Here is a 26,415-nt window from a genome sequence, read left to right on the forward strand (position 1 = left end):
GAAACTAACATGATGGTGGCTAGGTGTATTTTATACATTAGTTTACATTAACATGTTTAAATGTGATAAATAATGTGCTTCAAAATTTAAAATGTATTTCATATCATTATTTTTATTTCATTTTACCAAAGTCATAAGGGTAAATAAATGCAATATTTAAAGCTTTTAGACAGCAGCAAATCAGAAATCCTGCTGATATCCCGTAAATTTAGGAACTACCACTGTACATATTAACATGTACAATCAAGCCTAAACATTTTAGTATGAATGTGACAACTGGACTGATTATTTTTTCACTACTGTTAATCATGATGCATAAATGGATGTAATGGTTGAACGTAACACCAACAGCCAAAATTATACAAATACAGCAATGGCCCAGCTCAAAAATCACATCAAAGTCTGTTTACAAGTCTTGGGTTAGTCTTGAGTACTACTGTGTATGTGAAAAAAAGCCTTTTGTGGTGCCAGAGGGAGCTGGCAAAATCGGATACATTTCCTCAAGTGATGCCACTTGAGGATGGAGCTGAAAATGAAAACATCTAAGGGTGTGAATTTACAAAGAAGTTACTAGACGTCTGTAGCCTGCTCCTCATCTCAGCTTGAGGCTAATTGCTGAGTCCACATTAGCTGCTACTAGCGTACACCATACACCATGCATTATGGTTACTGTAGGCCCCATGTTCGGACAAGGAAGAAGACTGCGTGGAATAAAAAAGATCATGTTTTTTAAACTGTCCATCATTAGTCAGACAATGTTAATAGAGTGCAATGCTGATTTGGTGGCGTACTCTTTTAATGATGATGGAAATCATAATACCTGCATGGTTTTCCGATACATTTTGTCAATAGACTGGTTTAAGTTCACTTAGGTAATATTTTATTCATTTGATTTTTCAAAACTAGTTTTTATAATTTTTTTTTTTACGTGGAGTACAAGAAGAGTTACAGTTGAACATAAAACACCCAAGAAGAAATAAAAGAGAAGCGAACAAAGAGAATTTATAATCATCATTTATAGTTCATGGTCATTTTCCTCATACTCATTCCAAGTACAGGTCTCTGGAAAGCAGAATTGACTGACAGAATGACAGAACAAACACAGAACAGTTGAAACGGAGACTTATTTGAGCTATTGTCCTCTGGTTTTGCATCAGCCCAAGCACACATTGGACAATCTTATAATACCACTTGGAAACACACACAGCAATTTAATTTATCTTAATCATTGTCGTCATCCATCACCATCATCATCAATATCATCACTCATATTCTTGGTCTTCATTCTCACTCATGTAAGTCAGGATTGAGGAGGAAGGCAGTGATTCTACCAGTATCCTTAAAAGAGAGCCACACAAGTTTTCATGCCACACTATCAACGCCTTGTGCAGTTTTTGGGTATGGTTAGGCTACTACTGGTCTGGGATCATCTATCTCAGGTTGGCATTTGTATAAAAACTATATAGGAACACATGTAAAAACAGGGGAGAATCAAATTATTATCCAACTGAAAAAAAATGCAGATGTCTTCATAAAATCTTCTATGTCTAGCAACACTTAATAACACTTATGTCTTCTTTTTGTTTTTTTTTAAAGTTTTATTCCAAAATGGTTGAGGAGCAGTTATAGTTTGCATCATCTATACAACAGGCTATAAAACACCACTTTGTCACAGTCCAGAAAGCACATATAGATGTGGTTGTACTGCATATAAACATATGTACTGTAATAAGATAATTTTGCGTGCATGGCTCCCGAATGATCACTTTTGAGACATCCCTATGATTCTGAGGAAACTCTCTCCTTTGAGTTCACACAAAGTGAAAACGAAGGCCTCCAGATTTCTTACTGGCACAATTGACATATTCTTCTTTTAAAACACAGTCTTTCAAGAGAAACTGCCATCCATTCTCATCTTTGTACTGTGGCAGTTCAGTCAGCCAGGTATTAGTCTTTGCCGGCCATCACTCCCTCTTCAATGAGTACTTTGGCTGATTCCTCGGACATCCATCAGGGATTTTTTTTTCTCTCAAAACTCTCTGTCACCTGATTTTTTTTCTCTTCATCCACAGTAAATGTTTGGCGTATTTATGTATGTATTTATCTATGCATTGTGTCATTTTCTGTAGAAAAAGTCTCAACAACACAAACACAGGCAATGTAAATGAAAACAATAAGTTCGTAATGCTGAATCTCCCTTTGAAAAGTGCATCTGTGCTCCTCTGTTTACCAGAAACAAGGGAGTTAGATCACATTATCCTGGCCAAGGAAACAAGTCACAGATGGGTTAATGTTGTTTGGTTGACATGTTAGATATGTTTTCAGTTCATTTTCAACTGGTTGCCAGAGCCATTTTCCATCAGTCTCTTCCTGGACAGTAAATCTTTTCCACTGTCGAGTTCTTGATTCTAAAGAAAGTTATTTTTTCGTTTTTCATATTTACTTTTCAGAGCATTGTCTTATAGGAAAAAATGACTAAATAATGTTCATCTTTGTTATTATACTGTACACATGATGTCCTGATTTGTCTTTTTGATAAATGTTTAAGTTGGTCTGGCAACGACCAGAGCTTTGACAATCACACGTAGTACTCCTTGTCCTTGTTCTTCTTGTTCTTGCTTGAGGTTTTTGCGGTGTTGACTGGTTTCTCTTTGACAACGGTGCCGTTGGACTGCGCTGAGTTGCTGATGTAATTGCGACTCTCGTCCACGTGGTACGAACCTTCGTCTCTGTTCCGGTATTTGTACATAGCGTAGAGCAGGATGAGAATACACAGCGCCGCTGCTGCTACAATGCCAACCACCATCCCTGTTGTGCTGCTTGACTCCCGGAAGACCTCTGACGTGCCTGGGTAACCCTTTGGTCCAGCACCAGTGGGATTGGCTGCAAGGTAAACAGAGATATGATTACCAAAAATGGACTACGCTCACCATCTTTCCCATTTTATCATTATTACTAAAAAGAGATTTATAGTAGTAAATAAATGCATTTCTTCTCTGCATGTGTGGATCAATATAACAGTTTGTTGAATGTTTGTACAGACATTGCTCAAGGTTGCTGAGGCTGAAAAGTATATGTTGGCTGATAGGATTGGTTTTCCTGCTTAACATAAGAGCATACAGCTACACAATGACGAGCAATCTCATTAATAATGCTACATAAAATGGCACACAAAGGATGAGAAAGTAAAATTCTTTCTTTCTAACTTAAATCAATACAAAGTAAAATCTGATTCTAAAAACCCTTAACAAACCCATTGGTATGCAAGCTAAAAGATTACCCTCACAGTTAAATGAGACACAAATACTTCCATGCAGATTTTATTATAAAACTCTTAAAGACTATATTTTAACATCACTTGGCAGTCACAGAATCTAAATTATTCTAGAAATTATATTGAAAGGCCACACAGTCACTCCTGTAGCACCCTGAAGAAATAAAAGTATCTATTAAAGCTTTCAATAAATGTAGGAGGATTTTTGTAGACTTTGCCCTCAGTACATGCCATTTTACCTGTATAATCTACTGCCTATCAGCATCTTAATTCCTGCAGAACATTATTTTGATGAAATTCACTGAAGTATATTGTTAATGTATATGTATGTAGAGTGAAGAAGGTGAAACGCTGTAGGATATAGAGATTTGCTCAATTAAGTAGCGAAGCTCACAAGAAGACTAATGTGTTAATGATTCATTAAGAAGCAGAGCTCTTAACATGTCTTACAGCACAGTCATGAATGAACAGACCACATTTCCAACATTTACTACATATCCAAGCAGCATGACTGTATCACATAGTCTGACAAAATAAATCTTTCAGAGAGAAACAATTCTTCAATTGACTCAGCAGATTTTGCCAAAGGCTGTCCCCACTTCTGTTCTGAAATGGTGCCATTCAATGGAGCATATTCTGAAAACACGTCAGCCCCCTGATATTATTCAGTCCTCCTGGCACATCTCTCTGTGTGTTTTTGTAGCAGTCATCATTTCTGCTTAAGCTCTCTTTGTTGCGTTTGTAAAATCCAAACACTCAACACTAACATTTGTAAATGAAAGCACTGTGGTTCCACTGGATTGGTGCAAAAAAAAAAATATATATATATATAAAATATATATATATATATGAGGGATTTACAGCTGGGTTCAGATCATAGTTGCATTGATGTGAAGATGTTACGCTTCGATTTGCATTTACACTGGACAAACTAACAATAACAACACATAAATAGCTGTGTTGACAAGCCTGAATCATCACCGCTGTGTTGACTGGACAGTTAAGTTAAAGGTGTATAGCAAGCTTTGCAGTATCACGTTGCTCCTTGTCCTTGGCCACACATTGCTGAAACACTCTCATGGAGCAGTACTTTGAATATACTGTAGCAATAAGAATACTTCAATCCGAAGCACTTTGTTACTGTTATGACCATAAGTCTGGTTTAGTATACTTAAAGAATTTATTTTTTATGTTTTATTTCAACTCATAACAATTTTCTTAAGGCTATGTTATTATTTGTTCCTTACATATACACATATATACTATACACTATATTATAATATAATATAATAAAACTTATTTTAAAGGTGAGATGCTGGTAAACAGTATAGACACATGGTCAAATGGTAAAAGAGTGTTTGTTTGTGTTTAGTACCTTGATCATGGGCACAAGGTTTGTCAGCCTTTTAGTTATGTGTTTAATATTGAGCAAGGTTTTAACGTCCTTTCATAGTTTAACTATGCCTTAAAGTGAGTGTGTGTTTTATTAGCATAAATCAATGTTATTCTTAATAAGCAGTTAATGGCCCTTTTGTTTAGTTTGGTCGTCTAGTGTATTTCATGGTGAAATTTAGTGGGTTTAAGCTGCATTTCAGGTGTGACAAAATTTTTTATGCTTTATGTTGTGTGTAGATGAAAGTTATTTATATTGAGCAGTCTATCAGAGATTGTTTTTTATTATATTTGAAGATTATATGGTTATAGTGCTATATTCTATCAGCATATTAAAATAAGGTTATGTTTTTATTTTCCTTCTTTAGCACTTGCGGTGTGTTCATAGTGTGCTCATGGAACCCCAGTACTGTGCATTTTATACAACATTAAAGCTTTTGTGACCCATTTGTTTGAAGAGTTATACCAACATTCAATTGGGGATGCTATAATCTGCATCATACAGAGTAACAATTTAATGAACACTGACACATTGAAATTTAGTGCTATGAGATGGGTATATAATCTCATGAACAGAACCTAAAGGCATACACATTAATAGTAACATATATTCATGTGAGCAAGACATGTGTCATCAAAGTTATTTGATTTTACATTTAGAATGACAGGTGTCAACATTTTTATATTTCAATGAAATGATTATTTGATATTTATTGATGTCCCACTTTGCTGTCCCACTTTTCTCATCACCTTTTTTTCCCAGAGCCCTCTGGTTTTAGAAAATAATTAAATTCTTCAGCTTTGATATTGAACAAGCTTTAAAAAGAAAATTCACTCTAAAACAAAAACCACGACATTGTCTCTGCATTATTTCCATCCTTTGATCTTGACCAGTCAAAGTAATCTTTCCACATGAGTAACTCTCCTCCTAAGCTACAACTCAGTATCCATAGTAGAGAGCAACTCTCTATTCTATCTTACATCAAAAGCAAAAAGACATGGAAAACAAAATGCTGCTGCTATTGAAGTTCATCATAACCGCCTTGTCTCATTATATCAAATACTTAGATTTTATGACAGACTAACTTCTCTGAGCATGAGTAAAGAGGGCAGTTCTTGTTCTCGTTGTATAAAAAGGGTTGTTTCTCCCTGATCCGTGAAGGACAGGCAGAATTAATAAGATGCTACAGCACATCCCATCCTACACACTACTTTTGTGGCAATTTCTCAATGTCAAACAAGCGCAAAATGAATGCAAGACAGTTTTTTGGCATTTTTCGGTGAAGGTGTGCCTGTCCTTCAGATTATAATGTAACCAACTCTTGCAATTCCAACCTAAAAGACCATGTGTAATTTGTGATTTTTGGTTGCATTTCTTCAGGCATCCATTGTCTTCCATTGATTTCTTTGCAATATAATAATATAAGCAGACTCTCTTAAATTGAATATATCTATCACAGGAAACATCTAGACAGTATTACTTTTGTCAGTGTTCCATTATCACTGATTGAAAATGCAGTATGGTAAGTCTGCACTGCTTTATACTCTCCAAACAAAGTATCTTTGACAAAGATTAATGCAGACTTGATGTTTATTGTGATGGATAAGACAACTCCAGTTTCAAGAGCCTGCCATTTGATTTTCATTACATGGAAATGAATGGAAACCAATGCCTGTCTGGAATGGTAGGATGCATGCATTTAAAAATGGTCAAAAATATTTTGCATATATATGTTAAGTGATGATGATTTGTAGTTAAGGAGCTAAAACTTATGAAAATAACTACTTGCAAACATTACACAACCTCCCTCTCCGGACATACTTCACATCTACTTCACAATAATTATTGTTACTATTGTTACTATCCTGTGTTTACACAATAATAAACTTTAATTGTTCAATAACAGTGAGAGAATGCTACACTTCCGGGCAACATTTTCACCAGTGAATAGGGAAGTGATTGCACATCAGCATGCACACTTCATATTCTGAATGCTGTCCAAGCTATAATACAGCGCTCCTTATGTCTCTGATAGCTCTCTTCACTCGTTCTCTCTCGTGTCTAACTCAGTGTTGATGGCTTTAGAAATAAAGTACTTTTTTGATTGCATTCATTTTCCTTCTTGAGTGTCAGCTTAATGTTCATACAAACATTGCTTTGAATTGTGTAACATTAGCTAATGACCCTCACAGATGTGTGTCTATTTTAGAAAGATCTTGTTCATGCCAGACTAAAGGGCATGAAAAAGTGTAAACTGTAAAGGGCAAAAGTTCTCCAGGTTGTCTGCCAGGAGAGGAGATGCTGCTGCCGTTCATTGACATGTTTTCCACCATGGTTAGACTGATCAGCGGGCCAAGTATGCTTCCTATGCCAGCAGACATTCAAGGACAAGCAGAGAGTACCACTGGGGGATTGAGTGTGACTGAGCGTTGCAACAGATTAGCTCTGCTTGTGACAAGCCCACTTATCCTTGTGGACAGGTGTGAAGAATGCTCTCGCCTTGTGGGCAAAAGCCACTGGTTGACACGGCTCTTCCCTAGCAAGCTATTGTACGGGCATTAATGGTGAGTTACTTTCATATTTGCTATCTATCCTTTGTTCGGGGTCAAAAAGTTGAAAGTGTAGATAACGTAGCAGGTTGATGGAGGAGACAGGTCTCGATGTGGCACCTGAGGGTTGTATATGGGAACTCAGCTGGCTCCTACAGCAAGGTGAGTTGGGAGAGTTCAGGAGGCAGGCGGCCTCAGTCTGCTATATCAGGGGTGAGTCATGTGATAACAGTGCCATGGTGCGTTGTTCTTACTTCTGTGATCTAACACCTCCAGCTCTGGGCTTTGTTTTCTCCTCTTGCCTGGATCTGTTGATTGGCTCCCCACAGGCTGCATTCGCACAGAAACTTCATTGGGAAACCCTCAATCAAGTGACCACAATTTTTCTTTCATTACTGGGAAAAGTAAGGCTCTGTGAACCAGTTATTTAGTTTTACATTTTCATAGAAAGATTGTAGCAAGAAATCTGATCTTTTCCTACTAAATCCAATTGAATATCTTAACAAAGAAAGCTGAGTAGTGACCACTACTTAAAGGATTAACACTCCATTTAGCACAGTGCTGACACAGCCATGTTTTGTCCAAAAAGATTAGCATTCATTACAGCTCATTAGCTTGCATTTAGTCCCAGCAGTGTCTATCAAACAGCCACCTGATGGCACGTGGGGATCTTTCCTAGTCCCTTAGATTAACTGATACACCTGATGATGCGGCTCATTTGCTACCCATGAGTCTGGCTGTGCACCCAGCCCCTGCCTGCTCTCAAGTTGGGTTCAGGCAAAGTGGCAGACACGAGGCCTTCGAAAAAGCCTTATAAGACCTCAGTCAAAATGCATCTGCCTGTCTGTTCATTAGCACTCCATCACCTCAGAATGAAGGCACATAAACTGAGAAAGAAATAGCGCCTGAAACAAGTGTTTAAAATGATGGCTGCTCTTATATGCTCTACTCGAGCGTACCCAAGGGTAAAATTAGACATGGGGAAAATGACCTTAAAGTGGCGCCTAGCTTCATGGCAGCATAGCGGGGGTGCACTTGTGAAGTGATAGAGGTAAACTCAGGGGGGTTAACTTTTGAAGGATTGCAGTTGTGTACAACCTGCCAGAATAACTTTCTCCCCTCTGTCTCATCCCAGAGCGAGACTTAAATTACAGTATCACATCTGCACCATCATAAAGTCCTTGCTGTTTTATTCACAAGGACAACAGTTAATGTTTCAGTCATTTAGTCACAAATCATTTGCTTTCACCAAGCTTTTGCTGATATTTCTCTAAAAATGATGCACAAGGAAAAGTGTAAACAGAGAAGCACAGATGATCTTATATATGACCCTGATCCATAAATGTTAGTGAAGAAAATGAAATAGCCTGGCCAGGAATTGCATTTGCCATACAGAGAGGCACTGAAGAGTGCAATGACATGAACACTGAGATTGGTTTGGCTTCAATGTTCTGGTTACTGCAGGCTTTATTTGACAGTGTCTTTTCTCTTAATTCTACCTGGGTTCTTCAGTATGGATACATGAGCTCGCCTCTCAAGATATTAGCATTAGTGCAATGGAACCTGTCATTTAAAAGCCTGTGAAATGCCTGATGTGATTTCCCTTCTTTTTGCCTGACTTCTTTTTTGCCACGTGCTCTCAAGGAGAGGAATGGGATCAGAGATTCCACACTGTCAGGCGGGATTTGAATAAATGGTCCTCTTCAAAGACTATTTTTCCTCATTTGTCTCCAGCGAGAGGGTTCATTTGTTTGGTAATTTGTAACAGGGTGAGCAGGTTGACGGGGGCCATGGATGAAGGAAAACACAGAGAGTGGAGCCAAGGGGTTACTTCAGGTGCGCGCAAGGCTTGTTGAAAGGTAATGGAGCAACCAGGACTACTTAGGATATATTGAATGGACAGACTGGGCTTGACCTTTCATTAACTGGTGGTGGTAATGGGTCGAAAAGAAATTGTAGAACACACATGGCTGATGCTCTTTTGTAAATGAATGCACTGTGGCAACACAATTTATGTATCAGGCAAAAAAATAAAGATGCTTTTTTTAGTAAGAAGGTAATAAAAATATATTTGAGTGAACTTTGCTCTCTGCGACCTGTAACAGTTGATAAACATTAGCAGTGCATTGTGCATCTCTGAGAGCTTGAGGAGGTGTGGCTATGGGATTGGCTTCAATGCGACCAAGGCTTAGTTGGCATGCTCAGTGACACAATGCTGTTATTCAGCCAGATTAGTGTTATACCATCTTCTTACTTCAGATATCCAGCCATAATCACAAGCTGTCAAAGCCGTCATATAGTTGGGGATCAGTCTGCAGACAGGTCACTGTATCAGCTGCAGCAGAGCCAAAACACTTATTAAATCCCTCTTCCCTCTTTAATTATCTGAGTGTCCTCAAGAAGTGATGCAAGCCATCCTGTACTTGTGACATGCTGGCAGTGCGCCTGATGACAGCATGCATGTGTGAGTCTGAAGTGGCTCTGCTCACACTGTTGGTGGACGATGAACAGAGAGCTGAGTGAGCATGAAATGAGGTCCAAGTGAGAATTATTAAAAGGCGTTTGAATTAGCCGAGTAAAAGGTATGGGGCAGTGTAAGCGTTTGCCCAGATGGGTTCCACTAAAAGAGACCAGATGAAAGAAGAGATTTAAGATTACTTGGAGTCTGGAGTTCATCTCTTGATTGGATTCCTAAAGAGTCAGGTTACATGTTATTAGGCTCTATATTTGTGATATATACACTGGGGCTATAGCCACACAAAAGCCTTCCATAGTTGATAGTCAAATAGTCTTCTGCTGCAAGTAGATAATCACATCTAAACTACAGACTCACACTGTGTGTTATTCAAACATTTTGACACAAACTGTGCTGTGAACTGTTTCTATGAAGTGTGAAGGCACCCTTTTGTTAGTTATTCAAATTTCTCTTCAAATGAAATCAAAAAAATATATATGTTTCAATCAAATTAGTGGCTCCAAGTGGCTTTATGCTCATTGTACTTGGAAAGACGTGTAGCCTAGTAAGAGTTTGGTTTTAGCACATACAGCAACCACACTCATTTAATTCTGTAAAAGCTTTTTTTTTTGTGAGTAATATTTCTAAGCCCTAAATTACTGATATCGTTACCGTAACTGACCTTTGGCTGGGATTCTTTTCTTTTCTTGGGATAGCAGTCTTTCATGCCTTACTTAGACTTCTAAACAGACACATTGTGTTAGCATCAATGTCAGCACACCCAAAAGATGTGTGGCAGAAACATTTAAATAATTGAAAATATAAATATGGTGGGATCAGTAAAGAGAAAGACTGACAGTGAGTGTGAAATCCTGTTTTCTCTCAGAACACACTTAATTTAAAATAGAATGTAGAAAGAAGACTTGGATGGCATAATCCTCACTGAAAGAGTACAGAAGAACAAAAATGGCAAAAGAAGCCATAAGACTGTATTTATAAATTGGCAAAATATGCAGTAATAACAGTGATATGTTTTGCAAAAGAGCATGCGTGATGCTTCAAGGTCATCAGTGTTTGATGGGCATGAGCTCTGATCAGATTCAGTAGGCATCTAGTCTTCAGAAGGGTTTTTCATTTGTTAAACCATCTCTGCTAGCGGCTGTCTATTGGCATGCAAAGCGCATGCCACTGTGTTCAACAAGGGAAGGAATGAACACACACAGAGTTCCAGCTGGGTATGATTGAATAACCTATTAAATGTGGGCAGTGACCTCTTAAGCCAGCACAGTGCTCTTAATGTTTCATTAATCTCACAGCTACTTTTAAAACAATAATTTACTCTAATTTTTTTTTCCTCCTGGCTGGGTGCATTCCAGTCATTGCCATCGGGTTAAAGAGAGTGTTCATTTGCCGTTTGATTTATTGGTTTACTCTATGTATTGTTTCCCCACCCATAAATTAAATCTATTAAAACAAATGTCAAACACATTAGTAGCTGCTAATGTCACCGCAGAATGCTCGAGGATAGAGAAAGATGAGAGAGCACAGAGAAAAGAGGAAACTAGATATGATTAACCTTAACCTGCCTGTGGGCAATCCACAATGAAGGGCTACTAAAGCTGAGAATAAAAGCACTGGGAGATTACTTGTGAAGTATAGAAAGGTGCACATACCAAAACTCTCACTGAGGCTGCTGGTATGTATTTGCATTTGACAAGTAGACCATTTCTTTCATCCAAATCATGTTCCATGTGACTGCATGTTATATAATAAATGATGGTGGAATGGTGGAAAAGGTAAAGGTGTAAACATATCAAAGACAAACATCCACTCGATGCATCCAATGTTATGTTAGGATATATCTGTGCACTCTGCGCTAAGAAAAAACACGAGAGACTGGGATCAGAGCATTCTGAGTTCAGAGGAGAGACATTGTATATTCTGATATCAAGAGCAAGAAAAACTTTTTCATGCTTTCCTTTATCACTTTTTCAGCATGAGGCATAGTAGGTTTTGTTCTCCAGAATGGGAGTATCATTTTGGCACGGTATGCTGATTATTCCTTTCAAAGAAAATCAACCATGGACTATAACATCAGTTGGAATTAAACTTTTGAACATGTGCTATTATATCCTGGTCACGTCACTGCCCCTTTCCTTCAACATTATTATCTTGTTTTATGTTGTGAGCATTTACTCAACATTCTTACCCATAAATATTTAAAGGGTTGGTTTAATATTTTAGGAAATGTGCTCACTTTCTGGCAGAGTTTGATGAAAACATTGATAGCACTCTTGTATCTTGTATGTTACATATGAAGCTACAACCGGTTAGCTTAGAGAAGCACAAAGCCTGGAAATAGGGGGAAACAACTAGCTAAAGCCTAATATTTACCATACAGACATGAGAACAGAATTAATCTTCTGATCTAACGCTTAGCTAGAAAGCAAATAAGTATTTGCTAAAACACTGAACTATTCATTTAACAGAAAGCAACAATATTAATATGCCTAATATCCAGAATTGGATTTTAGGTTTACAGTAATAAACTTGGACCCAAGGCTCAGAGCTCTGACAAAATTACTGTGAAAAGAAATGATCACATTTCAAAAGACATATGACAAATATACACATTTTATATTGTTATTTAATTAACATTATATACTTGTTTTTGCATGGTTATTTTTTATTCCACCCAAATAGTGTTATAAATCAATCAGATTTGGTGACAAGAATTTGGCTAATTTGAACAAATATGTTTGAGTAGCAGTGAAAGCCTGAACACACAGGAGGACAAACCAAATGATGAGGAACAAAGGCAGTTGCAGCATGTAACCTTGGATATGGGTCACTGTGCAACAGCTGCCCTCCATCAACGGTCTGCATGACGCCAATGAAATGAAGCAGGTAGGTAAGAGACATCCGTTCCATCTGACCCCATGCGGCTTTGCAACAACCTGTTCTATTAACTTTCACCATAAAAACTGAAGTTGATACTTGAAAATCAGCACCAGCCGCCACCTTGACAGACTGTTCACCAGGCTATTTTCACACAACCAGAGCCCACACCTACATTTTCTCCAGATGATTGGCCAAACACTTCATCCTGGCCTTTAAGTGAACAAACTTATTTTTTTTCAAGGAAAATGCATGACTCTTTTAAGTTAAATGTCAGGATTTATACAGTATTTCTGTGAAATGAGATTTAATGTTTTCATGCTTAGCATTTTTTCCAATAGGCACTGCAAAGATAGATGCACTAATGTATGCCTGTAATCACAGTCACAGTGATATTCAGCTGTCAGAGCCATGCTGCTGAGTATGTGCACACTCCCCAAACCAGCCTCCTATTACCGATCAGATGTGTTGCAGCATCATGGCCCTGTGTATTCCTCAGTGGTTTCCTGAACTGGGGGGGGGGGGGGGGGATTCAATTTGCTGCAGTATGATCTAATCTGAGTCCTGCCGGGTGATAAGCTCTGCTGGCTTTCCATGGTTTCCGGAGGTAAGAGAAATAAAGCATGGCAATAAGTAAGTTTACCACATTGATTGATGTCACTCAACAGCTGATAGGTTGTGGTACACGGGATCATCTAGAGCTGACCTTGGGCTGTAGATAGCTTGCACAATAATCCGTTTCAAAGCTCACCTCTCGGGATCACTTATGCACCAACATTATCCTACTGTATACACGTCCTGTGAAGCCTGAACGGCAGGTTGAGATAAAGAGAGATATCAAAAGCGTGTGCATCTGCCCTCTGCTTTTGAGTTGCCAGACAGAACAGACTGTCAGTGTGTTGCCTGAAAAATGATATATTATTGGTGTCATTAAAAGGACTTGGCTGACCAGTAATATGAGAAAGTAGTCCTTTATCAGCGACAGTGGATCCATTTCTTTATATACAGCAATGCCGTCTGAGATGTGGTGAGTGCTTGGCAGAGCGTGTGAATCGTTCTGAATGTAGATATTAATCAGGATACAGTGTTAGACAGCTGCCACCCTGGGAGCCCGCAGCTCTGGTGTCAAATCCCCTTCAGTGATCACAGAAGGAGAGGGATACTCTGCTCTGGGAGTGTGCGTCCCTGAGCATCACGCAGTTCACGACTGATGTTTTGGCAGATGCCCTTGTCAAAAAATATCATAATGCAAGCTGCTAGTGTGAATCAGTACACAGACCAATCTCCTGTGTATGGTATTTGACAGAGGTAGCAGATGTACATTAGAAGTACCAATTGTGATGCTGCCCAATGGGAATATCACTCCAATGTGCAGTATTAGAGTTATAGGAAAAGAGTTACTGTGGCAAAAGCTAATCTTGCCAGTGGAAGGCCAGAGGAACAGGAAGAGAGACAGACTTGAAAGTTGATAGTATTTTGCTGTGGGGCAGACATTAATTTAGTGGAGGTTTTATGACCACATACTGATCGATAGAGCATCTAGATGGAGTGGGGGGCCTTGGGTCTGGACTTAATTGTTCTCTGTGCTTCTCATCACTTCAGACTGCATTTGAAAATCCTTCTATTCATAGGCAGGAGCTAAGGGTTAGACCTAATTGCCTTCCATGTGTGGCAAAGTAAGAGATTAAAAGTTTGGTGGCATTGCAGGGAACAAAGAGATTTACAATTCCAATTTGTCAAAGTAAAGCTGATGAAACAGAGGCATGTTCAAACACTCTGGGGGAAAAAAGTGCTTCTTTCTGTCTGAAAAGTCCAGTGTGTAGAATTGTATATGACTTATTGGCAGAAATGGAATATAACATTCATAGGTATTTTTTAATTTGCATATAATCACCTACATAAAGGAATAGTTGTTTTTGTTACCATATAACAACCCATTTATATCTAGAGACGCCACAGGTTGCCTTCCGTGGAGACCGCCATGTTGAACCACCATGTCTATACAGTCGCCCAGAAGGGACAAACCAAACACTGCCTCTAGATGCGAGGGAGTCTAGCTACAGAGCTAAATGCCACTAAATCAAACACACTGGACCTTCAAATTTATCAGGTCTCTTGAACACACAGTTACAACTATAGACCAACAAACTGATTAGCGTGAACAACAGTACATGAGAAACAACAGGATGAACTCCCACTGCTCGCTGTAGAATTTAATTAACAACAGTGGGGACCCTCTTCACACTGTAGAAGTGTGTAAAAATCAGCAGTCCCACACTCCTCTCTGGGTTCACCCTCCTTGATATCATGTGTTGGGGTCATGTGGGTCTGATAATTACAACTGTGCGTTGTTCTGTCTTTCTGAGAACTCCCCTGTTTGCGCCCTAAAAACTGTCATGAGCTGATGAAGACAAAATAGGTGCACAATTAAAACACAGTAATAACAGCTTCTTTGACACATACAAAAGACCTTAAGCAGTGCGCAATTTTATTTATGCATGCAATTCTCAGAGACGGAGCTGCTATAAAAAAAAATGTTAGGTGAGTTAAATCTCAATGTGTGGAAGTTCAAAACCAACAGTTCTTAAGCTTTTCAAACAATACTAAAACAGAAGAGGAAGCTTATATCATGAAAACCATCTCTAACTTGCTAGTGCTTATGTATTATTTTTGCTGCGAGAAGATTGATACCACTCTGTTTCTGCAGTAAGTGTGATTATTGAGCCAGCAGCCAATTATCTTAGCTTAGCATAAAGACTGGAAACAGGCAGAAACCGTTAGTCTGTCTCTTACCAAAAGTAACACATGTAATTTTGTTTGTTTAATTTGTACAAAAACAGATGTATAAAAACGACACCCTGTAGTTTTATGGGGACAGTGCCAATGCCACACTATTATTAGGCCAGGTGCAGTGATTTTGTGGAGTTAGCTTTAGGGGTGCTGGTAGGAAGCTGTTGCCTTCGGACAGGTTAGCCATTTCCGGTTTTTGTGCTAAGCTATGCTAAGTGGCTGCTGGCTGTACTGTAGCTTCGTATGTAGTGCACAAACATAAAAGTGGTGTCGATTGTATCTAACTCTCAGCAAGAAAGCAAGTAAGTGTATTTTCCAAAATCTTGAATTATTGCTTTAAGCTGTTGTAGTTATAAAGTTAGCCTCGCTGACCTAAGTTCAAATTGTCCATTGTACCCTGAGGCATATCCAGTTAAACTAGTTGAGTAAACTGCTTACATTTAAATACCATGAATACTATGGACATAAATGAATGTAAATAAAAATTTATTGCCTTTTATTAGTTTGACTTAATTTATATTTTACGTTCCTGTACCAGTAAAACCATACTCTGTGGCAGAATGGAAGCTTCCCAGACAGATATTATGGACAGCCTCCAGCAGCCAGAAGAAGAGCAACTCTGCCTCTGAGAAGTGCTCAAGCTCTAACTAAAACTCCAATCTGCTCATTTAAACACTGTGTGTTAGCCTAGAGTGTCTTGGTGGGGGTGGACTATGACACACAGAGACACACTGACACACCCAGAGAGAAGTAGAATAAAAAGAGATGACTAACCTAACCCACCTGAGCTCGGCTCACAGGGATCAATGTCCTCATCGTCGCTCGGACACTCAGCTGATGCCACCAGCAGGTCGTCTGTTGTCTGAAAAGAAAGAGGCACACAGCAGAGTGGTGAGGGCATGAAATACTTAGCTGCATCAGTAGGGTAAGATTGCCCCCACTCAGAACAACCAATAGTGGTGTTTCCAGAGGGTTAGGTTAAGAGAGCGGGACAGATGAGATGTGAATCAAGACAGCTACACTGTTTGGCTGCTGGATTTATCTGTCAACACGGTCACACGCTGCCTGGCGCTGTAGCAGATGCTACACTGCTTTCCAGGCAACACTATGCTTACAGAAATGAGATCTGATTATTGAGGAACAGTGAGGGCTAAAGTTCACAGCACAATTGTCAACTCGCATGCTCAATTTGTGCTGTTGTGTGTGGCTTTGCATAGCCCTTCGAGGGATTGTTAAGAGGCATCACAAAAAAAACCTCTGACATTTAGAGGACAAGCAGCCATGAAAGCTTAAAAAAGAGATTGGAAAAGAAAGGACAGAGCAGCAGAGGTTTAAATCAATATTTCTTCGTATTTCTTTCAATGTGATTCAGTATCTCTTTTACAAAATAAGCATCCACAATAAACCAAAACTGTGGCATATATATAGAGGTGCTTCATTATTCTGCTGCCACATCTACTCTAATACCAAATCCATTTTGGACTGTTTTCGATACACTTCCTCACCTGCCAAGCACAATGCATTTTAACCTCTTGGAAAATAGGAAAGGGCAAACAAAAGACCAGAAAAAAGTACACTGTAAAACATTATCCTGCAATGTTCTTTTATAGTCTTGCTTCAGGCCATTTGATCAGCTCTGCGTTAAAGGTCGTTTCATTTAAGCATGGCAGCCTTTTCAGGGCCGGGTTAGATTTTCGGTTATGGAGCGCTGCTAAGCAGAATAACCTGCTGCTATATATTTAGCCTTGTACCTCCACTTATCTTTTTTGTGCCAATATTTTTAAATCCTCAACTGCATGCTTTACAATATTTATTGTACTTACATTTTTCATACTCTGGGGTATACATGTGTGACAGCCACTAACGGGTAAGAAATGCATTAGGCCTCGAAAAAATGAAGATGGACTTGAGGTTTTATTCAATTTGTGATATTATTTCACTGATGTTTGACTGTGCATCAAAATATATCTGCAAGTTGGATTAGCATTGATTCATCTTAAGGAAATTAAAGGTGATGTCATTTTGTTTAACATCCATTTGGCTGCATATAATGTGATTTTATTGTGACTGTAACATCATTTTGACATTCTGAACACGGACCAACATCATCTTTACATAATAGACCTGGAAATGATAGATCAAACCCATTAAGGGAGTTGTGGTGGAGGGCTGTTTTTGGTGCATCTGTGCTGGGTGAGGCCCGGGGAAGCCGTCCAAATGTAAATTTAATTTGCTGTGCATGAGGCTGATATACAGTGTCGGCCATCCAGATGGCAAAACCGCCGGATCCTGGAGAGTCACATCCATCACTTCAGCCTTGTGATTTGTTTTTCCTGGCGGGAGATCTTGACACTCTGCACTCACTGGCAGAGGTACGGGAATCAAGGAATCAATACTCCCTCTCTCTTCTTCCAACCTTACCACTCTCTTTCTCTCTCTCTCTCTACCTCTCACATCCCTCTTCTCCTCTCCTTCTCCTTTCAACTCTGTCCTTCAGATTTATTTGCAAGCAGAGAAGAGGAAGCAATGTGATGTGGTGGGTGTACTAGATGTAGGTTAACTCCCCATAGAATAACCTGAGTGGAGGTGTATGTCCGTTCATATTTATATGTATCTGTCTCCACATTCGGGTCAGAAAGCTACAGCCTGAGGCCTTAAACTCCATCACCACAGTGAAATCCAATAATGAATATGGATATCTGTTGATCTCTTAACAAAAGAGTCTTTGATTTTATAATTAAAAGGTGCAGACATCAAATCCACTTATTTATGAGATGAATTTAAAATTTAAAGCTATGATTAATCTATTTTTGCTTTGCTTGTAAAGACAGGAGAAGATATTGATTTGTAGTTTTAGTTTATGAAATGATGGTCATTATGTCTGAATTTACTTATATTCAATCATATGTTTAAAAAAAGTGTATTGACATACAGTAATAACTGTTAGGGACTGTATTAATGTTATAAATGTAAACCTGCTACTGTGATTAATGGTACTCTCTTGTCTGTGCAGTCGTTTAGCTTAGCTTAGCATAATGACAGGGGGAACAAGGGGAAACTGGCTCTGTCCAAAAGGATATCTGTTCATCTCTTAACAAGATAATATTTTATTTACTGTTTATTTGGTGAATGTACAACTCATAATAATGTAACAGCTGTAAGAAACTGAATAAATGTATCATTACACCTTAATTGAGACTTTCAAATATGTGACCAACATGGGAACCATGATATATACATTCTTAAAGTATAAAATAATTTCATACTCATTTCAGCCCCCAAGGACAAAGGCTGTGTGAATATCAGTGTGACTGTAGCTCAGTTGTGCCTGTAAGCCACCTCTACGTCCAATCCGTCTGTGATCTTATCAAAATATCAACCCTATGCTATACTTTTAAAATAAATCTTGTGTGTGTAGAGGATGTAAGCCTCTGAATCAACAGTAAAATGAATTCACATGTTACTGAGCATCAGCCTGCCAGCCCAGATTAGTGTGTAGGTCAACATTTTGATGTGGTCATGACCTGGTTGAAATCCAATAACATTACCAATTCATGGTGTCCCCATCCAACGCTTGGCTCCCTTTTCGCCCGTGACAATTCAATGTGGGGTATGTGAGGGGCTTACCATGCAATTTAGCCACTGTGATGAAAACTGACAGGTAGTCGGGCTGGGATGTCTGAAAAGGACGATTAAATCTGCGGAGATCTTTTCTAAAGGAGCTGTCCTAAATAACACAGGATATGCATGTGACGATTTTGAGTTAAAAATAAAAATTAGGTTTCCTGATCTAAATGGCATCTTTTTCTAAAGTTCTAAATTCACCAGAGTCAGGTTTACTGATGCAAAGAACACCATGTCCACAGGAAAGATGCTCCAATAGATAAGCGTATAAACAAGATGTACCTGTAGTTTATTTTATGACGGTACTTCTAAAATGCTAAAAGCAAAAGCTTGGGGCTTGCAAAGCATCATTAATCTAGTGGTAAAGTGCTGAAGCCATGGTGAACCCACAGCACAGCTCATTTATCTGCCTGTGCTCAGAGCAGCAGAGAGCACAGTCCTACGAGATGGGCTAGGAAAACCTGGGGAGACAGTTGGGAGTTGGGGAAACACACAAAAAGTGGACAAAAAAGAGACACTGTATGGAGAAACCTGCTTTTAGAGTTTATACAAAATGTATGAAAATATTAATAGTTTCTGAATAAAGTGTCATTTCAAATACTTCAGGTGCCAGCTAAAAGAATTTTATATATAAAGACACAAAGAAAAATAAATCTTAGCAGACCTCATAGTGATGTAAAGCTATCGACTGACCTTGGCTCATGCACTGATTGACCCATCAAAGGGGATGTGGACCAGGAAATTCCAACCTGACTCAGCCAAAGGCGCCCTGGTGCTTTCTTTAGCACTGTCACACTGGTTTTCGATCTTTGAGGATTGATAATGGTCCTCCTTAATGAGATGTCCAGGCCAAGCCGTGGTCTGCATGTGCTTTGCTTAAGCTTAGTCAGCAGTCTCATTCCGCTGGACACCAGGTACTCTACAACCCTAAAAAAACCATATCTGTTCCCCGCTAACACTCAACTACACGGCGTACAATGCCACTCTCTAATAACTGCTGTATGGAGGTAGCTTCACTATAATGCACTACATTTGTACACTTCTCCACTGAATGCATGTTCCCCCCTCTTAATCCTAGGCTGGGAGGGGAGGGCTGCTCTTCAGAGGGGATGCTGTGTGCTGCTGCCCCAGCGCTCGAGAGCAAGAGACACCTTCTCTGTGATAACCTGTCGGCATGTCTCTATGGAGAGCTGGGGGTTTTCACATTGTTTTCTCTCTGGTCTAATTTGATGAATGCTCCCTGGCACACAACATGTCTCTTTGGAGACGAGCTGAAAGTCAGGAGGACACTGAAGGCATCTGAAGGGTTTATCCGAAGCATGCCTCTGCTGTCCTGGTAATGTATTCCACTGAGGATGCTTGCTGTTTTCTTTTGCCTTTCTGCCCCCCCCTCCAGTAAGCCCTGTTTCTGTCCAATATGGGCTCTTGTTTTGCAAAACTGTTTCTCTTGTTATACTGCTGATTGGTGACAATATTAAAATTGATATTTTTTTAACTGAATGTAATCTGTTGCTCATTAGGATCTGGTCTAAATCCCAATACTTTTTCAGAATGCCAAAAAAGGCTATGCTATTATCAGCCAGTAAATTCTGGGTTGATTGGAAAATCAAAGATAAATTGGCTGTGCGACACATTATCATCGCACATAAAAAGCCTTCCTGTCTGCTAAACTGCAGGCAGGCTTGGCAGATTTTGCCTCACAACTTAAGATTTTTGTCTGACTATGTTTGATCCTTCATGTCCACGACCCACATACTCATACTGCACACAATCCATTACATGTAAGCGTCCTACTGAATAACTGTTCCCCACAGGCTGTCACTATTTTCAGACAAGACCATACAAGGAAGAAATAACTGCTATCAGAGGTGGACTGCTTGAGTCTCTCCACATGGCATGTTCTAAAATTCACAAATTCTTATTATCATATATATGATAATTATTGATTATAATAATTATTATATAGTATTTAATAATCTTTTGTTTTAATCCAAGCTTTTATTTCACCAGAGCAGGTTTTAGTATCTTAATCACTGTATGAAAAGAAGGAAGAAGGAATAAAGGACGTTTAGAAAACATAACGTGTGTTTGCTGAAATATCAAGGAAAAAATAATTAGCCCCTAATTATTACATTTGATAGTACCAAGGGTAGTGCCCCATGAATTTAGTATAAATTAGCACAGAATATACTTGCCTTTTATAAATCAGACAAAGGCAAAATAAATACATAATATCAGTCTAAAGTCAGAAAAATCACTACTACAAGGTTGTTCATACTGTACTTGGTATTGTCCTCATGTTTCTTTTATTTCCATTATTTCATGATAATCCTGTATAAATCATATCAATTTTTAACCCAATACCATAGCTGAACATTTTATTTATATCTTGTCTGTAATTGGCACCAGCCCTTGAAGCCAAAGCTCTGAATGCCCCTTAGAGCAGAGGAAGCAGAATTCTGTATACAGTATGTTCCTGCTCAGACTGTGTGCCATTATTTCTCATGCTGGCACCGATATACACTGATAGTGGCCTGCTAGTGTCCAGATCTGACCAGAGTTGTGGTCTGCACACACTAATTGGGAGGAGTTTGTTGTCCTAAGCTTCACTCTTGCAGCAACACATCATTAATGCCAGTGAGGAAGAGAGAGAGAGAGAGAGAGGGTGAGAGAGAGAGAGAGAGGCGGAGAGGGAGGCGGTGGGTCAGCAGATAGAAGCGGCTCATGGTTAGACACGGGATGAATTTACCCATGGCAGCTATCACACTGCAGCAGCAGCTCTTATCAGTACGCCTGATGACATCCAAGTATCTAACTTAGCACCCTGGAACTAGGTCGATGTTGATGAATAATTTAGTCCCAGATGCTCAATAGATTCCAACTGAATAATGAAGGCGTGTGGGCCTCTAAGACTGTGAGTTCAGTTCTGTGTATTGCCTGGCCTTCGCCCACACTCTTCCTTCTGCTGGTCTGCCAAGCTGTCAACATCATGGACTCACACAGACACAGACTTTAGCAAGACTGAAAGACAATGGAATGGCACTATCCCTATCACAGCTCAGCTATGCAACAGACACTGGTGGCTTTATATATATATTTATGTAACATGCTTATCATGTTCAAAACCTATCATGTTCAGAACATCTTGATTCTCTCAGCTTTTTAACAATTAGAGAAAAGCTCTGGTGCAAGGTTTCATGGTGACGTGACAGACTGCCACTGCGACTCAGAGTGGAATGATGAACAATGGGAACCAAGCAGCGGGGTAAAAATGGAGATATTTTCTAGTGTATGCTTGCTGAAGAAGATTTACATCAGATTCTGCAGTTCTCAGCAAATAGATCAACAAAGCTTCAAAAGAGCACTGCCAAAAAACATCCACCAATAAACAAACTAAAAATATATGCAAAAGAGCAATAAACAAGCAGGTTGCTTCATTATTTTTCCCAGGAAATGTTGTCAACTGTAAAATGAGTGTTTCACTGAGCAAGGCATATTACTGTGATCTGTATAACTGCACTATCTGTTCATATACAAAATATAGTTCATATATAGTTATAGTCATTTATATATATATATAGTTATAGTCTATAGTCTTGCATCTCAAAATGTTTGTAATTAACAGTCTCACAGGTGTCTGTATGAGAAACGTGAGTCATCACACAGTTTGACCTGTTTGACAATAGACAGAAAACTATCTAACTAAAAAGATATAGTTTGGGCAAATAAAATGTTCTCTTGAGATAAGCAACTAAAACAATAATATTCTGTTTTAAAGCATGGAAACTGGGCTGCATCCCCATAATTCTATGACAAACAAAATCGTTCCCTTAGCAACAATGCCTCCTTTTCCAACTTCAATGTCAATCTTAAGGAACATGAAAACATGTTCAAACATAACACAGTAATCACCTGAGGGATTATATTATTTATTATATTATTTTTAATATAAGCAGGCCACTGAGTGCATTCTGTAGGTAGTGTGATTTTCCACAGTGCCAGAGAATTTATGAAAAAAGATTCTGGCATTTCTCAAAGGCAATTAACTCTGAATAATTGCTACTTCTTTCTGTTTTGACTGCTTGTGTTTGCCATAACGTAAAACTGGCCATGGTGGACAGCTGTTTTCACTTGCTAAGTTATGAGACACCGTCCCTTTTGGGAGTAAGGCTTTGCTTTATTTAAAACGAAGCAGCTGTTGCTGCAACTGGACCTCAGGCAGAGTATCAGAGTGTCATTAAAAAAAGAATGGTCGGAGGCTCTCCATCTCCTCCCCTGGTAACCACATGTTCCTGTCTTGCCATACATCTTCCTCGAGGCTTAAGTCACTGCACCCCAGACAGTCTAACAAGGTGCTGGGAGGCAGCTTTACACACCTGCACCACAGCGTGCAGTGGGTATACCGAACAACAGACAAGCATAGCGTCCCACAGGAAGACACACATTCCCATGTCGACTGGTAATGACATTTTGCGTTACACCCTGATCCATAAATTTAATTCCCAATTAGGACTAAAATAGACTTAGTAGGGATTGCAGAATATACTTTACATTTGATTATTTCTGTTACACATCAACAGTGTGGTGATCTGTCCAGTGGTTTGTATGTCTACAAAAGAGCATTGGATTTGATTATTACTGAGGTGTGTTGCTGGTAATATAACAGCATGTTGATGAATTTCTCATTGTGGAATTAAAGTCATGAGAAAAAAAGAAAAAAACAATAACACTTAGGAGAGAGTGAGCACTGACATGCCAATTGCTAGCTTGGTGCACAGGCCCAGACAAAGCTTCTGCTGTGTAAAATGAAAGGCTGCATTTAAGAGAGTGATACAAAGGAACAGGTAGAAAGCTAATGTAGGCGTGTAAAGGTGGACTGTACAAGAAGATGTGAATATGAGGCAAATACAGAGCTGCTTCAAAATGTACACAATGCCTATGCCCTCGTTAAACACGCTTCCTCTCGGGGACCCAAGAACACTGCTGTGTGACTCCTTTTAATGTGGCTGCTTTAAGGCACTGCTGTACTGCTTTGTAGATGTCCCTCATGTCCCCCTTAGGACCCAATTCAACTTATTTTCTAGGAGCAGCCATCTGCATGGCCTTAATGCAAATTCAACACTAAGTGCGGTGTATGATATGGCTCAGGCACCAAGTTAATCAGGAAAGTTGCCTGTCTGGCTGCGTGGGAGGAGACAAAAAGTCCACTTCCCAGTCAGCGTCTGCGTCACACTATCACCATGTCAGTAACTGACTCACAGTGAACCATGTGTGACTGCTGCCTAATTCGCCCTTCTCATACAACTCAAGACTCAAAACAGTCTTCATGCCGAATGATAAACAGTTGATATTTTGATTTATAATCAAGCACGGCGCATATTATTTATTACTGGGTACATATAAATAATGTGTACACAATATGGACGAGTGCCTGCAGTCACCTCACAGTGCAAAAAGAGTGCACATTGAGCGGCTGCCACGTAGAATACAGCTTCTAGCAGATTACACAGGAGAGAGCTGGATGCCTTCTGTTAGCTACATGCTCTAAATGATAAAATCTTAATATGAAATTCATAACACTATCTGCCTCCATCTACCTCCTACGCTCCCCCCTTCTTGTTCTCTCATTTCTTCTCTCTCTTGCCTATGCATAAACAGTGCTCCATAGAAGTATATTACATGGTCGACTTTGTCCCTCCCCCTTATCCTTGCTTTCACATTTCTCAGATAAATGAAATCTGTTGGCATTGAGGCATTTTCCCCTCTGGATGCCCTGATTTTTTCGTTATCTGAAATCGAATCTGGAGCTCTGTGCACGTCTGCAGCTTGCCTTGGTAGTAATCTGGCCTGAGAGCAGGGAACTGCCCAGGAGGAATATCATACACTAAGGATAAGCTGAGGGAGTAAGGGAGGAATGACAATTACTAGAGAATGGCTCGTAATCATGGCACTTTATATCTAAATGCTAACATACAAACACTTGTCATTTTGTGGAAATAGTTTGGCTCAAACCAAAGTGACTATGTAATTCTTCATTTTCATATTCCTTTCCCTCAAAATCTAAAAATAGATGACAAATCTAAGTGGCTGTGTGTGTTTGGAGAAAAGAGAGAGCAGGAGAGGAAGAGATATGCAGCTCGGCCACAAATCGCTGTCTTCCTGACTTTACCTGCGTCTTGACATGCAGTCCCAGTCCCTCATCAGGTGACAGGAACAAATTTGTCATCCTAATATAGATGCCATCACTGCTGAGATGAATGTACTGGGGTCTAATTCCCATGTGTAACGTTTGCAAAAACATGACATGAGGAAAGAGGAAGAGCAGCTTTGCCCTACAACAGCAGACCAGGTTGCCTGTAGCTCCCACAGAGCGTCATCATAATCAGATTCCTGTCCTCCAGGTCTGGATGTGTCATTCACAAAGGGCCAAGTGCGACCACTATAAACTAATGAGGTATGCTTTCATTCAGTGGAGAGGAAACCAAAGACAAAATGATAAAATTCTGGGTGGGAAAAAAAACATCTAAAGAATACAAAGACTAAATGTACGAGTCTCTAAAGTAAAATTGATTTTTCATCTCTAATCCATCCCTGTGGCAGAGTTATAATGCCAGACTGTTCAGTAGTGCAATTTTTGACTGGCCCTGCTTTTAATTATTTATAGATACTGTTTTTGTTTATTTATTTTTTTTATTATTATTTTATTTTATTTATTCAGCTTTAGACTTGCAAAACAAAAAAAACAAACAAAAAAATGAAATTAATGAATAAATCAACATGTTTTTACTGCCAGCATTAGCTTAGCTTAGCACAAACTCTGGAAACACTGGAGCTAGCCTGGCTCTGTCCGAAAGTAACAAACCAACACTTCTAAAGCTTACTAATGAATAGTGAAAATAAATAATAAAATTACGGCGTGAACTGGGTGAATCTGGGTGTGAACATTTGAAACATTTGGGACAATGTAAGTACACAGCTCTACAAAATATATAATATAGGTCTAGCTGTTTCAATGCGGAAAGTTAATTTGTGAGTTTAAAGCTGCTGTTACAGTAGACAGACTAAAAAACATATTAATAAATATTTCCCAAAATGTCAACCTATTCATTTAAATAAAATTTAAAGCACTTGGTTTGAAGATTGAGTTATATTCCTTTCCCAAGGCCATTTTCTCCATTACTCTCCCTCATGTCCATTTGTCTGACAAACTAACTTTATTCATTTGCTGGTATGTGGATGCCTTTATTTCATTTCTGTACCTTCTGGAATTTGTTTTATCTTAATTGAATCTATCTGGTAATGACGTTACTTTATATTATCCTCCCCTTCATCCCTAAACTCGCCTTTATAGTACTTGATCTGGTGTTCAACATCAGCTCAAGATGGCTGCTCCCTGAGCAGGCCCAGCCATCTTGATATGTGTACAGTATGA

At 39.1% G+C, this 26,415-nt stretch overlaps 1 protein-coding gene across 5 annotated transcripts in view; it reads right to left on the reverse strand.

The window, feature by feature from the left end:
* Positions 1 to 943: 943 nt before the first annotated feature.
* The window catches only part of LOC118329748 (neurexin-1a-like), a 244,810-nt gene continuing 219,338 nt past the window's right edge, over positions 944 to 26,415 (reverse strand). For 3 of the 5 annotated variants that reach the window (XM_035664025.1, XM_035664028.1, XM_035664026.1), the window contains 2 exons: positions 16,134 to 16,221; positions 944 to 2,883 (listed from right to left, as the gene is read on the reverse strand). In XM_035664025.1, coding sequence (XP_035519918.1) covers positions 2,579 to 2,883; positions 16,134 to 16,221 — 393 coding nt within the window. In that variant the 3' untranslated portion in view covers positions 944 to 2,578. The remainder of the gene's footprint in view (positions 2,884 to 16,133; positions 16,222 to 26,415) is intronic. The other 2 variants (XM_035664029.1, XM_035664027.1) reach the window with 1 other exon arrangement.

Source organism: Morone saxatilis, unplaced genomic scaffold, assembly GCF_004916995.1.
Source record: "Morone saxatilis isolate NCDOM2014 unplaced genomic scaffold, NCSU_SB_2.0 Contig19, whole genome shotgun sequence".
Lineage (NCBI taxonomy): Eukaryota > Metazoa > Chordata > Actinopteri > Moronidae > Morone > Morone saxatilis.